The sequence below is a fragment of the Zingiber officinale genome, chromosome 4A (genome assembly GCF_018446385.1).
Source record: "Zingiber officinale cultivar Zhangliang chromosome 4A, Zo_v1.1, whole genome shotgun sequence".
In the NCBI taxonomy this organism is placed as follows: domain Eukaryota; kingdom Viridiplantae; phylum Streptophyta; class Magnoliopsida; order Zingiberales; family Zingiberaceae; genus Zingiber; species Zingiber officinale.
In genome coordinates this window covers 105218869-105235444 of record NC_055992.1, presented here as the reverse complement: position 1 = coordinate 105235444, position 16576 = coordinate 105218869, and the positions used below count along the sequence as shown (strand labels likewise).

The following is a 16576-nucleotide window of genomic DNA, read 5'->3' as shown; positions in this document are numbered from 1 at the left end:
ATTTGGATTCACTTGTTCCAATTTTCTCATATGATGTATCATGTGAGAAAAAAAAACAAAATTATTTATGAAATAATAAAATTCAGTAGAAATCTTTCTATATTTATTTTAAATTTTTAATGGATGGTCCGTCTGACCCATAATTCGTTTTAAATTAAGTTGGAGATTTTTTAATCCGTCTTACCGTTCTAATGATCTTATAATAAACAAATGATACAGTTAGATTTTTGAATCTATCCGTTTGTCAAGTATGACCGATAGTATTGTGTGGTGTCAGTCATCAGAGGGGAGTGAGCGAATTATTGAGCCATACAAATGATCAAAATCTATCACTGTCTTTGATAGCTGCAATTTCCACACCAGAGACTAATCCATAGATTAGGTATCAGTTGCTGTCATTAAGGAGGGCAGTAATAAGAAGCTGTTGTCAGGGATATGTCATATTTGAGGGTGCGGTTGAGGTACTTTGTGATTTAGGAATTAATGCTTGCTTAGAAGTAAATGGTTTCTTGGTGTGACTCCTTAATTGAAACTGACCAAGCAAATAGTATGTGCAACCCAAGACCCTAATCATTGTTTTATCAGTGATAAGTTTAAAGGAAACCATAGGAGAGGAAGCATTAATTATTCTAGGGACCAATATATATATATAGATAATTGTTACATTTATGAATTATAGCATTCAAAATGCAATATTATGCTTTGAGTTATATCGAAGAACATATCCTCAATTTCCTCTCAAGCAAAAAGGAACTCCTTTTTCCTACAAAGAACGTAACCGAAGTGCTTCTTCACATATGCTTTTACAAGATGTGCTAAGCACATGATAAAGTACTACCAAGTTTCAAGTTTCATTTAATAGTGGTAAAACCAACGAATTCATTAGAAGAATCATATCTCGTAACAAAAAGTTGAACCAACACAAGAACATTAATACATGCTTGAACGGCTAAAAAAAATTCATATATTCCCTTGCAGCAGTTTCCTAGAACTGATGCATCACTCGATCATGCAATGGAATTGGAACCGCACCTCAGAATCGGATTCGTTCAATCTTTTGTCTGCTTGGAATTATTAACCTCTGCAAGAAGAAAGCTTAGTAAATTACAACATACAGGATCTAATGAGGGGGTGTATTTTATCATATGGGACATCAGTAAAAGATGGATATATATCTTTTTATTCTAAAGTGCACTAATTTTGATAGACTCGTATGTAATATGTGAGCATTAAAAAAAGTACTAATATTTCACTGTACTAGTTCTGTCTGTATTCTAAAATGCGTCAGTTTACTTAAAAGATGCAATAATTTAATAGGCACATGCAGACCAGTTTTAGAGTTCGTGATATGAAAAAAAAATAAAAAAATATAAATATCTCACAAAAATTATATCTCACAGATTTTTTTAATTAAAGGTGAACCAGCTTTGTATTTGCATATGCAACAAATTAGTAGATGCAGTTACACCAATTTAACAGATGTCTATGTGCAAGTATGATAATATGCTTTGAGATTTAAGTATGCAACTACTAATGAAAGTGCACACGGATAAGAAATACATTATGCAAAACGCATGGCATATGCAAACAACACATTTTAATCACAAATGACTCACCTTATTTGAGTTATTTTACTGAAATGAAGTAGAATTACTCCCTAGAAAACCATACAATGTGCATCGCCAAAATCTTGAATGAACTTATTTTAGTCCTCATTAAATTTGCAGGTGTTGTGAAGAAAAACAAAATGAAAAAGGTCCAACAGATAAAGCATATGCTTACCAGAAAGCCAAACCATTGCTGAACTTAAAGAAGACTGTCAAGTTGAGCTTGAAGATCTTGTATTGCGACCATCCCGAGACTTTCAATTTCTTCGGCCAGATATTCAGATTTTATCAGCGTCTGCAGCTGCAAATGAGCTTCAACTATATTTGTCCTGCAATGAAGGACACTGAAATTAGTAGTCCATTTGACTAACAATCAAGTGTTATAAGTTACAACCCTATGTTTCGTCAAATCACAAATCTATATTTTTACCTAAAATCATCTTTTGATAACCACAGAACAGTTTTTAATCAACAAAATAAGAGTAAAAAAGAATGAATGGACACAGGCATCTTAGAAACTTTGAATCAAACTACAATAGTTTTTATTTTATTTTGATTTTAATCAACCAACAGAATAAAGAATCTAGGATAACTTTTGAGCTTTTGATTTGAAGAAATCAGTTGAGTCTAACTCACTTGATGGGTTTAAATAAAATCATTCTAGTTGATGGGTTTTGCAGATATAGCTTCATTTTTGTCATTACTTGAGGCAAGTCTTTCTGAATAGCAGTCGCAACCTGTTCGTGCCAACAAACTGATTAGCACGATGCAAAACTATCAATTTTCCTTTTATACTGAGCATACCTTCTGAACTAACTCAGAAACTTTGTCAGGAGCAGCAAATGCTTGACTCTTAAGTGGTTTTGCTAGAACAGGATCCAACTTCTGCCCTTGATTTCCTGAGGATATTGCAACTCTGACTGCAGTAACCTAAGAACGAAAGATTTTATCACAGCGATTTGAATCTAATTAGATTGATCATCTTGAGTTATTATAGCTCACAGTAACATGCGGCAGCAATCATGATGAGAAAATTTGCAGCCAACCAAATGAATTAAATTTGTCATTTTATGGAAAGCAGAAAGTAGATAGGATCAAGCAACTTACAAAATATAAGCAAGTTTTGCATCCATCATGTTAGTATCAAGCATTAATGTGATATATGTATTTTATTCGCGTCAATCAAAAATCAGTAGGGGATTGTTCTGCTTATGACGAAGAAAAGCGGCACTGCATATATGTTGATCACTAACCACATAATCTAACTGGTGTACCTAAGAATGAGAAAAATGTAATACCTTTGCAACAAATGACAGCATGGGATCTACCACTAACTTTGTAGTAGCCATTATAAATTCTTCACAAGTGGCTTTAAGGCTTTTCTCGAGTTCCTGTAATCAAATAAACTTAATCCAAATGCAGAGTTGTGGCAGCAGCAAATTTCATTTAAAAACAAACTAATAAAGACAAAAAAAAAAAAATCAAGAACAATGATAATAAATTATTACACAATGTTGTGGGTTTGCATGTTTCAATTGGCAACGTCACAAGAGAAACAAGAGTATAGAAGAACCAAGAGCTCTATTGATTTTTGAATGAATGTAACAATGAAAAGGGGCCTTGTATTAGAGGCCTTAGAATTGCATGATCCAGAAAGACTACATAATAAGTTTAAAATTAGAAATGTTTTAGATTATTTTCATTTTAACCAAAAACTTTTCATTTTTAATATCATCACTCTTGTGATCTTTTCAATGGTTGTCCCAGCATTGATTAAAAATTTCCTGGTAGTCCAATGAAATTTGACAAGGGAGAACACACTGACAATGTTCAGCTAGGTGTGCCGCTATACGTTAATAGCTAAAATCAAATTACTAGACTACTATAATTGTAAGTTTGCTGATTAATTTATGATTGTGGTTTCACATGCATTGCCAGAAATTAAAATAGCAGCTTATTAATCTGCACAAATTACAAAAGAAAGGTGGAAGATGTATGACACCCCTGAATTTTATAACAATAAAATTCTAAAATCTGAATAGCACCTTCTTTGCATCTATCTGACTCTCAAGAACCCGAGGTGAGAAGGTTCTAGCTAAGGAAGATGACATCGACCAATCAAATAGTGAGGACTGACCTCTGAGAATTCTCCTCAGATGCTCCTGGAATATCCAGTAAAACATGAGTTCATTTCAAAATGAAGTTACACCAAACTTTTTGCATTACTATGGCATTATTCATTAAGGAAAAAAAATTTATAATGAAAATGAACATTGCTAGATAATATAGAGAAATAACACCACCTTTGTTTATTTATCATCATGTATGTTTAAATCACAAAAACATAAAGTTAACACAAAAGTTTAGCAGTTATTAATGAAAAATGATGTTAAGAAATTAAGCACCATAATAAGAAAAGACATATGAACAAGCTTTGGTCTGTTACAAGGAATAGAATTCTGATTTGTGTTTGATTAATGATTCAATAGCAACCAATCTTGGTGATGTTGCACCAACACGGGCATAAACTCACAAAGAGGAAGAATCTCACATAGAGAAGGCGGTACAATTTTTATTGATTGGGAGATGAGCATTACATATACATTTAGACTTGACCCTATAAAAACTAGAAAATAAATAACCAAATTGGGAAACACAATAATGAATTGATTTACCTAGATAAAAGATAAAAACCACAAAAAGACAATATACTAAACAAATTGAATACTTTTTTAAACTGAAATTGAATTCAAAATTCAATTATTCCCAATTTGCATGACTTAGTCAGATTTACTTCCAAGTTACATGTAGTCTATAAATCTCGTGGCTTATCCCTTATTTATACTTATCACTTTGTAAAGTCCTGAGAATTTTTAACCTTGCAATCCTCCATTATATCCCAACTTTCCATTGTTGTACTCTTCCCTATTGCTTGCTTAAGCCCATTGCCTATTGAGTTTCCAAGATTTATCCTCTTAGGCATGGGCACAGCAGCTGTCTTCGTCCATAATGCAAAATGTACAGATATCAGTATAAACATAAACTATGCCTTCCCCAAATTAAAATGACAATCAGATATTACAATTTTCTCCAAAGATACAAATTATCATGTTGGCAGTCAGTTAAAATATCTTCATTTCAACTTGCATAATAGTCTTCTTCCAAAATCTCACAAAACTAACCAGTTTAATGCTGAGCCACAAAAACATTTCCATACAATTTTTTAGCTCATAGATAAAAAATATCAACTGATCCTTGCATACTTCAATTAAACCATGTTAACCCTGACAAATGCATTGCCTAAAATACTTATATTCACCAACATGGTGAAAGTAGCTTCAATACTGTGTCAAACTTATACCAAAATAATAATTTTCACCACTGAAACCAATAATTCTAACTGGAAGAGTACATTCTATCAATCAAACCCTATATGTGCAACATAGTCACTGCATATTTAGCCGATGGGCACATCAACAGTGAAAACAAAGCATTCCTTGCCTAGAGAGAGACACTCTCCGTGCCCATATGGGCATACAAAAGCCTTCATCTCTTTTAGTGGTGCAATGTTAAAAAATTGATATACAGTGGATAGCTGATTGTGGGCTTTCTAGTGTAGACATGACGACAAGCTAAGCTTTAACCATCCTACAGGAACTACAAATTAATCATTTTCTACTTTCTTGCAGTATATTAGCAAAAGGAGCAGAGATACAAATAAGTGTTTGGCTAGCACTAACCAATAAATGAGAAAAATCCAGCTCCTTGTGAGTTACAGAAAACTCAATGTCAAATGGTGCTATCTGAAATTTGACAGGGAGGATTAAGAAGAATGAGATCCCTTGTTTGCTTCAAAAAGCCAAAATGGTTTTTTTGTTCATGATAGTTAAGTGAGCAAAGAAGAAATTACTTGCCTGTTCCCTCAAGATAAGGAGGTGCTTGATAAGAAAAAGTTGTCCATCCATTGTGGATGACCTCTTTGTTACCAATTTGCTAGCATTCTGAGCAAAGTGGCTGAATGAGACATTTATTTAAAACAATGAAAGACACCAAGAAATGTCATTTTCAATGAAATTATTCTGTTTTGCATGCACACACACAAGTTATTCTTCAGCTAAAAAACTTAAAACATATAGCCTTTATAACCAAACTCTTTTTTAATTGTTATCATCATCACAATCAACCTTGTTACTCTTTATTAATCTTACCCAATCATTGAAGTTTATGCCTTACAAAACTTAGGCACATATTCTTCTTTTATGCATATTTCAACAGATATAATTTCATAATTTCCCTTTGGGTATAACCACATAGGACTGTCACATGGGCAAGATTCTGGTTTGTATTTTATTTTGTGCCACTATACCATTAGTAATCCTAATCTAGTAGGACAAGGATATGAATCAGATCTCCTATGAACAATTCTGGTGAAAATGAGTAAACATACCTGAATAGATATGGAACAAAACTCCACAGCTTCCTGAAATTTTGTTTTAAAAGTTTAGACATATTTACCAATAGAATATTTCATTAAAGGCAAATTGTAGGGGAAAACAGCAAGCTTCTTTTTACCTGAGCTAGACCAGTAAATACAATGGGCTCCAAGCAATGGTATAACTTTGAGAGGCATGACACTGTTTTTTCCAGTGGCTGATAGCAAGTCTTGAAAACATCTGAGTTATCGTCAACCTTAAATTAAATTAAGCCAAAGTTATTCAGAAGATTAAAATAGGAAAAAAAATACACATATTAATTAATACTTAATAGGGTAAACAGGTAGCTATATATATAATAATTAATAGTTAGATACTTAATAAGGTAAATAACTAGCTCAAACAAAAGTGACTAAAATATTTGTAATGAAACACTAATCCTTTACCTTACAAGATGTGAACAGGCTTCTTATACCAGAATATAAATTATTGCATGAGAACCATCTAAAGTAAAACTACTTGGTGCATATAAAAGTTAACCAGAAACAAGCATGCAATTAACAAATATAATAAGATTATGCATGATGAGCCTATCTGAATAGATTCTACCTTTTGCATGTAGGCACAGGACATAATATTAAGGAAGAAAAACAAAAGTGAAAATTTTTGTATTTGGCAGAAAATACATATGAGAGGATACATACACTAGCACTTGAAGTTGCACCAGCAGATTGCTCTAGTTTTGCAGGGTAATCAAGTTCATCGGAAGAAGGACGGTAATTAGCAATCTGCCAATAGTTAATATTGATATCATTAATTAATCATCAGTACCAAAAAACAAATAGATAGAAGGCAACTAGTTAGTAACTCATTAGCTATTAAGCTTAAGTATTTCAAAACTATTCGCACACTATCTATGGGCACCTTAAAAGTTTTAATCAAAACTATGAGATGATATGTTCTATAATATAATAAGACTCTTTTAAAATCTTAAATTGAAGATGGTTTTCAACAATTATAGTTGAAATAGATGTAGCTTCAAAGAAAATAGCATGAGGTATGCCAAACAATATTATTCCTAAAGGAACTGCATATGGAGCATCTTGAAAAACAAGGATAAAGGTTATGATTTCATATACCAAAACACCGAGGTAAAGGTTCTTTACATGAAAGTCCCTTCTTTTTGACTTAATCACATATAGCTCCTCTAGTGTTGATATTGAAACTCAGTACTTTGCGTTTTCCATCAAGAGGTGTCAAATTACCTTGCAAGAATGGTATCATAACTTAGCCTATTCATGCTTGTTCCATACAACAACAATAACAACAACAACCAAGCCTTTTCCCACTAGGTGGGGTCGGCTGTATGAATCTTTTGACGTCATTGAGCTCTATCTCCTATTATATCATCATCTATATTTAAATAAATTTTATCTTATTTTATTGTTGCTAACCAAATCTTTTTTGGTCTTCCTCTTCCTTGTTTGATATGCATGTTTATCATAGTTTCACATCGCCTAACTGGAGCATTTATTGGTCGTCTAAGTACATGCCCGTACCATCTTAAACGTCTCTCGGAGTTTTTCCTCAATAGATGCAACTCCGAGTTTCTCTCTAATGCTCTCATTTCTTATTTTGTCCATCCTCGTATGTCCACACATCCACCTTAACATCCTCATCTCTGAAACTCTCATCTCTCATTTTCTGCTCATGTGCTCAAGTCACAGCCCAACATTCAGCTCCATATAACATAGCAGGTCTAACTGCGGTTTTATAGAACTTACCTTTAAGTTTAAGAGGTACTTTACGATCACATAAAACATTCGACGCTCCCCTCCATTTCACCCATCCTGCTTGTATTCTATGTAAAACATCTCTCTCAATCCCTCCATCGTTTTGCAAAATGATCTTAAATATTTAAATCTCTCGGTTCCAGACAACTCGTCCTCTCTTATCTTAACAATTGTTTCATTACTTCTAATATTGCTAAGCTTAAATTCCATATATTCTGTCTTTAATCTACTAAGCTTAAAACCTTTCTTTTATAGTATTCCCTCCAAGATTCTAGTTTAGCATTTACTCCTTCACGTGTTTCATCTACCAAAATAATATCATTTGCAAACAACATACACCACGGTACTATGTCTTGAATGTGTCTTGAATGTGTGTAGTGAGTTCGTCCATAATTAGTGTAAAAAGATAGGGAAGCTGATTCTTGATGTAACCCTATCTTTATTGGAAATGCTTCAGTTACTCCGCCTGAAGTCTTTACTCTGGTCGTTACATCCTCATACATATCCTTAATTAGTTCAATATATGTTACGCTAACATCTCTCTTTTCTAAAATTCTCTATATAATTTCTTTTGGGATTCTATCATAAGCTTTTTCTAAGTCAACGAAAACCATGTGTAGATCTTGTTTTTGCTCCTGATATTTTTCAATTAATTGTCTAAGAGAAGATGTATAGTTTCTATTGTTGACCTTCCAGGCATGAACCCAAATTGATTTTCTGTCATTTCCTTAATCTTTTTTCTATTACTTTTTTCCCCAAGTTTCATAGTATGACTCATTAGTTTAATACCCCTATAGTTTGCACAATTTTGTATGTCTCCCTTGTTCTTATATAAGGGAACTAGAGTACTTATCCTCCATTGATCAGGTATTTTTTTCGTTTTCAATATCATGTTAAATAATTTTGTAAGTCATTCAATACCTTGTTTCCCTAAGCACTTCCATACATTTATCGGAATATCGTCTGGTCCAACGACTTTTCCATTGTGCATCTCATTCAAAGTTTGTTTTATTTATGAAGTTTGAATTCTACGATAAAAATTAAAATTTCTATGCTCATTTGACCTACTTAAATTACCTAAGTTAAATTGGTCACCTAAACCTTCATTAAAAAATTGATGAAAATACTGCTTCCACCGCTCTTTTATTTCTCCATCATTTACTAATACCCTATTACATTCATCTTTAATACATTTTATTTGGCTAAGATCTCTTGTTTTCCTTTCTCTCACTTTAGCTATTCTATAAATGTCTCTTTCTCCTTCTTTTGTATCTAATTTTTTATATAATCGTTCAAAAGTTTCATTTTTTGCATCATGTGACATTTTATTTTTAAGATTATGATATTAGTAGGGAAATTATATTTTTAAGTTCCTTGACAGAAGGCGATATTAGCTAGCTTAGCTCAACAGGAATATTAGAATGCTTGAACCATAACCCCAGAATAGTCACCTAAAAGTTGACAAACCACCTGCTATTGATTTATGTGGATACAACTGATCGACTTGACTCGTGCTATAAAATTTTAATTATCCAAAAAAAAATGTGGATACAACTGATCCACTTGTAAACCATGACATTCTATTCCTCTACCAAGATTAGAGGTTAGGAAACCAACAAAATATATCTAACAACAGATTTGGGACTTCTTTATGAAGCTGTTAAGGTGGAAATTCGACAGATTTTAATAAATCAACTGCAATAACAGAATCATCACACCCATAGCACATTAAAATTAGAATTTGTTGGCTCAATCTTGCATAACACTTTTTTCAAAATTCATTACTAATGGCATCAATAGAAAAGGCATTCAGAATTATTCAGTCGCTAAGAATTTATAGGTAAGCAGTTCAGTTTGAAACTGGGAGAAATATCAGTTTCAAACAATTTGAAATTTCAAAAAAATGTTGCAAAAAAGCAGTAGTAAAGAAGTCAGTTTTGGCAAGCGATACCTCTTCACGTATATATGTTCTAGCACAAAATGTCAGTCTTTCATGAATATCTGCTAGTATCCTTTCCAATGTTGGGCGTAATCCTGCAAGTGACTCACCACGTCTACTGAGCTGCTCTCCTAGAACTTCAACTTTCAGAATATCAACAAGTTCACAAAGTGAATCAAGATTTGCTTCATGTATCAGTTTAGGTCTCAGTGTATCATACAGATATGTGGACCTGAGAGTTAATAAAATAAAATAAAAAATCATTCAAAAGTAATAATGGAAATTAATAAAATAGAGTAAATATATGCTTCAGACAATGTGACATCTATCAAAGGGAATGCAAACATGAGGAGATATAATCTACTTCAATCAAATATGAAGAGTTAGATGCTGCAGATGGATAGCAAAGTATTAGACCTGAGAAAAAAGTGTCCAAGTTTTGTGAAACCATATAACACTAAACCCTAGAAAAAACAATAGATTAAGATTAGTCTGTTTCTAGAAGAGACATTGTGCTTAAAGCATTGATTATATGTTCATTGGTAGTGAAAAATCCAAAAATTCTTGTTATCTGTAAACTTCCTGAATCTAAGATGACATTTGCTACACTATTAGTTGCAAAGAACTTGCCAAAATAAGAAGGCAGAATTTTTTTCTATAAGAATTGACTTACAAAGGATTTATTAAAGGAGACAAACTCGAGACATCAGCCGAAGATGATGCAAAGAAATGTTCAAAGAGTTGGTGCTCAAGCTGACAAACCTTTAAGAAAATTCACCCATAAGAAAATTCAGTTGTGCTGCACCAATAGTCTGTGTACTAAAATTTGAATCCAACTGAAGATTTTGATTACAATGAAATAAAATTCACCTGCATTAAATATGCACATCCAGACCTAGTTAAGGATGGCAACTTTTCTTTCTTTGAGAACTCTGAGATTCGTTGTTGCACAATACCTTTCACCTGAAAAGACACATGCAAAAAGAATGTTAAAAATGACTAACTATAACTGAACATATTAGAGTAGAACCATGAACTCACCAAGGAAAGCCTCTGCTCACAGTATAGTTTGTGGCATTCTTTAAGAATTTGGGTGTACTCTTTCCTAGTTCGACTCTCAATTTCAGCTAGGATGGGTTTCATCTGCAAATGTTGAATCCAAATTACATCATATTTAACGGCAGATCAACCACATGTATTTCTAATAAAATTGTAAGATATCTAATCCTTGGCATATATTCAGGTTAGTCAGAACATAATTTCCATAAACAAAATAAACAGAAGTTTCTTTAACAAAGCTTTGATTGTTTATACCTCACTAGCTGCTGCTTTGAAGCGAACATAAATAATTGATGCCTCAACACCCTCTGAAACAGTTGTTCTACTTGAACCACTATCACGTATAGCAGCTTGAACCTGCAGCAGAGAAACTATGTTTCAGATGGTTATGTGAAGTTTAATTGATAAAAAAAATTCTTCAGATGTTTCATTCACCTGGGAAGAAGCACCTTTTAGAACAGAAAGCACATGAGACCGAATCATGCCTAATGCTCTTGACTGTAAAAAGATATCAGAAATTGCTCATTGTCAAACCATAATGACAGTGAAATTATGGCGAACTGATACATTCACACTAAATGAAAACAAGTGACATGCACCTGAAGTTGTTGAAATTTGACCAAGTAAACACCAGATTCCGCATACTGAGGATTGCTCTCAACAAATCTAGTTTGGAGCATCGCATGTGCAAAAACAACATTTGCAGTTGTCAAACGATGGAAAAATACTTTTGTGATGAAATTGCAACATCTTAAGTGAAAATCACTCACGAAATGCATTCATCAAGGCGTTTTAGTAAAGGAAGAAACTCTCTGCTATTGATACTCATATTTGGAGAATAGAAACTGGAAGAAACCTACAAAAGACACAGGACTCTGCATATCACTAAGAAAACTATATTAAATCCAAAACACTTAAATTAACAATTTATAGGGGATCAATTAAGTAAAATTACATCCAAATAGATGGTAAAAGCTTTACAGGTGGATTGTGGTGGTAAATACATAAGACAATTCAAGAATAGCATATAAAATAAAGTCAAACGAGCAACAAGAACTCATTTATGTGAGACTTGCGTTCAACTTTATCAAGGGTGCATCTAGATACAAACCATGATTTGGTTGTTTATCTAAACAAAATTATTTATCAACTAAAAAAGAAAAATGAAAATGTATTAAGCAGAAGGTTAAATCTCATTAAAGTAGACCACTAACAACATAAAATATCAATTAGCGAATTTTTCATCTGATAAAGACCAATGAAAAATAATAAACAATAAAGCTTCTACAATACAGTACCTATAAATTTTAAATTAATGTAGCTATTCTATTATGCTTATCTTATATTTTTGCTGCCCAATTTCTTCTAAAAAGTTAGAAAGAGCTTGATATTGGGCATGACATTTGATAAAAGTGAGAAAAATGAAACAGATAGAAAAGCTAAACAAAGAACACAAGGAATAAAAGTAAGACAATGCATTCATGAAAAACATTATTAGAGGAGATGGTGATACATTCATGAAATTTTTTATTGTAGTGTATGACTACCTATGCTGCAAAAGTACAAGCCATCTTTGACTGAAGAACTAGGTCTTGATAGCAGTTTTCATTGAATCTGAGAACAACTACTATGTGGGCAAATCCGTAGCTTCTTAAGAATCATTTCTAAGTGTCTAGGCCAGAAAAATTTTACTTGTTTAAAAATTTATATCTTATAATGTTTAAATAGAATTCTTTATTAACTTGAATAACTCTGACAAAAGCTATCAATGCTGGCAGGGTGTCAATAAATACAGCAATCTAGCACTTTATATCTGTTGTTTGTTTTTCACCTTATAGACTCTTTATACTTGAGCCTAAATCTTACAACTAATAGACTAAGCTGATTGAACCATCACAGGCACATAAACCACAAGGACGCCTTGATTTTTAACTAAGAATAATAAAGGGGGAGCCCGCTGCACGAAGCTCCCGCTAGTGCAGGTCTCGGGTTAGGGTCGAACCGAGTTGGGTCTATTTTACACAGCCTTATCTTGTATTTTGCATGAGGCTGTCTCCGTGACTTGAACCTGTGACCTCAAGGTCACATGACTACAACTTCATCGTTGGGCCAATGTTCCCCTTCTGACTAAGAATAATAGAGAAACAAATAAATATTGTCTCATGATCTTAATGCTGCCTAGTTTCTGTTCCTACATTTATCAGGAAAGAGTTCATTTAATATAATATAATTCAGCCAGACTAAAAAGAAGAATGTGCTAATCAATCAAATAAGTACTTAACAAAATTACTATCAAACCTTACATTCTCCAATTCATCAAAGTACTTGAGCTTACTTCGAAGTGCATCTGCAAACTCAATCAATCTTTGTTTTTCTATCAACTATAAAATCATAGGAAAAGAAAATGAATATAAGAATTCATATATACTGGATAGTCATTGATTCATATTTCAATTATACAGAACCCCAGACAACACAAATAACATAAAACTCAAGCAGGAGAACCTAAATTAAATTAATTGAGATTAAAAAGCAACAAGAAATATCAACCTTCAGTATTGGAGCTCATGAACAAATAAAAAAGAGTACATGAGGATGGAGAAAAGTGATTATGCTAAAAAGGAAGCTACATATCACCCCTTCATTTCAAAATATTGAATCAAGTCAAAGCAACAGCCTATTTCTTGCCACACAATATTTGTGATGATAACATATTGAAAGCCTTTTTGTTACAAAGCCCATCAAGAACATGACACCACATCCCTCCCCTGCTGTATATCCTAGGGAACTCGAAGCCACTGACCAAAAATCAGCAAAACAAGCTTAATATGTCATTTTCTCAAATAAATTAATATAGGGCAAGCAATCTCAAAATTCAAATACAAGGATATTATAGCATATTAGCATTTGAGTTTTTCCCTGTAGACTTGGCATCTTCCTGAGTCAGTGAATAACCTTAGCCAGGAAACATGCTCAGTCACACTAAAAAGAAGTGGGTACAGAAAATTTATTCACAAAAGAAAGTTCACTCTCAAATTTTAAATAATGTACTCCAGTACATTCATAATAGAGATATTTCAAATTATTAAAGACATAGTACATTTCCAACACCATTGTCACATTCTCCCTTGACAGGTTGATGCATTCCTTCATTAAAATCCATTCACTAAAAACTTTATGAAAGTGCTTCTACTAACTATAAGGTAATATACACAAACTTTAGTACTGAACTGACTGTGCTAGGTATTCCTTTAAGACCTAGACACTTGAGAATTATCTAAACTAGGAAAGTGACAGCAAAAGCATATTGCATAAAGCATTACAATCAGATAGTAACAGCTATTCAAGGAAAACATGAAAAGTTTAGGTTGGAACACATACAAGACGATCACATGCATCATGCAAAGTTTTTGTCTTTGTGGCAACAGTCTGGTGAAGCAACTGAAGTTCATTGAACAAATTAAGGGTCTCATCCACCTAAAAAGTTAGGCAAACCAGCAACAGTTTATATACAACATGCTAAACAGATGTAAACTAGTAGTGACTATATATTTGTTCCCAACCAGAAGGGAGAGACTTGCTTCCATTGTTGTTGTGGGAAAATAGACACTCATAAGACCACAAAAAATAGACACTCATAAGACCACATATCCAAACAATCTTACCTGCTGAAGAATTCCATCACATATCTGAACACGGTCCACCAGTGTATTAACATAGAGACGATACTTTTCCTCTGTCTAAAATTAAATTAGAATGTCCATCATTTTGTTTCCATATGCAAAACCATCTAATTTTAGTCAACTGAAAAGTAATTGGTATTTATCAACCTCTGACTTCATAGCTGATTCAAGATCTGAAAACCATTTGTAGAACTACAAGGAAATGATGATAAGGCGTCAGAAGAAATTCTTTGAAAACTAAACATATTCTAGAATAACTGACAGCTTTGTGGAAAGCAAAGGATGACGAGAGGGAAGGTGATCCATGGTACAATAATAATGTTGCTACAATTCCATCTAGTAAACAAGATAAATGAAATAGAATAAAAAATAAGATAGCTCAAATCATGTCTTTTCTTTTCTGTTCATTTCAACTATTCAAATTCCCTTCTATTTACTCCCTCCAAATAGGCACCACATTAGAGAGTCAATAGCAAGGCACAATATGGATGGTAGATTTATGACAATAGTCCATTTTAAACATTGAAATTGTAAGAGGAATGTATGTTTTTCGATCTGCAATGTTTCAATTTTCATGAATAAAGAAACATTTACCATGGTTTGAGAGTTGCCTTTTCTAGCTTTATTGTTTCTCAAGCACAAATAACTAACTCCGGCTATATACACTTTGATATCTAAATCCAAACTTCAGTCAGTAGATCATGCTAGATGCACGCTTGATGTCATCTTATCATGGTTATAGAATGTCAATATAACAACTATAACTCTCTGAGTGCAATTCTGCACCTTAATAAAAACATTAGTATGATCATCCATAATGTGCTACTTGGACAATTTCCTATATAAATTTTGTTTGAGGAACTTAAATTCCAAAAACGGTGAAATAGATATTTGATCAGCCTATCCACTTTCTGTTTTTCAATTTGAGTTGCAAAGGACATTTAAATAAATGCAATAGCAAGAAATCCCGTCATAAAGGAAAAAAATCTAGATTTTTTTAGAAAACGGAAAAACTTTAGTTGACTTACTAAACAATTAACTTCTTAACAGACAAGTGTTAGCATCTGAGTGCACCAACAAGGGCATCATGTACTATTTTATGTTTCTAATGTATAGCTTCACACCCAAATGAGGAGTAGAAGAAAAACCTGATGAGTATTGACTAAGACGACATCTATCGCCCCAGAATCCTCCAATGTTAAAACATTAGGAGAAGCTACTGAATCACTACCCTTTGCTGGAACCTGCTCCTGAGACTACAGCAAATAAACTAGGATCAGCAGCAAAGAATTTAGTCAAAGAAGATTTTCCTTACAACGTATCGAGTACCAAGCAATTAAACAGCAATTGAAAACCCAGGAAGAATAAAACGGCACTTCGAGCCCAGACGTAAAATCAAAAATCCTGGAGTCATCGAAACTCAGAAAGAATTGAACAGTGTGCGAGACAAACTAAGATGAGAGCATATTGCAACACTCACCAAATTAGGAGGGAAGGGCCTCTCCGCGACTGCATTGGACAGCGCCAAGATCGCGGCTTTCTGCTGCTCCGTCAAGGGAGCATTCTGCAGGGGAAAGATGCAGATAAAACAAACATCAATATCACGTACTCCTAGCCGACTGGATCTGATGCCAAACGCACAGATCCACCTCGAAGACCTGCCAGGGATGGCGACATCAAGGATAGGATGCCGGATTACCTGCTCCCAAGTGGAAGCGAAGTTGTAGCCCTTGGATACGGCCCCGGATTTCGGAAGAGCGTTAGCGGTCGCCGACGCCGTGGCCGCCATGAGAGAAGAGGAGAGCAGATGCCGGAGAACTGAGAGGCGACGAAGACATACAATGGATCCGACTGTAAATGAAATCGGATCCTTAACGAAAACCGAACCTGATCCGAACCCGATTTGAAACTCCAACAAATTACCTTCTTTTTTTTTTAATTCTCAAATTACTCCAAACACCCTCCATTTTTGACAATTCTTCAATTTCTTTGAATCACGTGATTTGGCTTCATACATACTCACTGACAAAATTTATGAAAAATTAAATAAATTTATATATCA

General features: G+C 33.5%; 1 protein-coding gene across 1 annotated transcript; it reads right to left on the bottom strand.

Annotated features, from left to right (window-relative positions):
* Window positions 1–854: 854 nt before the first annotated feature.
* LOC121970447 (conserved oligomeric Golgi complex subunit 3-like) lies at window positions 855–16357 on the bottom strand. The gene is made up of 26 exons (XM_042521187.1): window positions 16214–16357; window positions 15995–16078; window positions 15663–15770; window positions 14662–14706; window positions 14497–14571; window positions 14213–14308; window positions 13135–13212; window positions 11602–11687; window positions 11431–11497; window positions 11267–11329; window positions 11087–11188; window positions 10814–10915; window positions 10643–10735; window positions 10446–10534; window positions 9785–10004; window positions 6745–6828; window positions 6180–6296; window positions 6055–6087; window positions 5522–5608; window positions 5348–5410; window positions 3653–3769; window positions 2906–2998; window positions 2412–2537; window positions 2244–2344; window positions 1783–1936; window positions 855–1081 (listed from the first exon to the last, which is right to left on the bottom strand). Exons 1-25 carry the CDS (start codon window positions 16301–16303, stop codon window positions 1807–1809), a joined length of 2349 nt encoding a protein of 782 aa, XP_042377121.1. The 5' UTR covers window positions 16304–16357; the 3' UTR covers window positions 855–1081; window positions 1783–1806.
* Window positions 16358–16576: the final 219 nt, after the last annotated feature.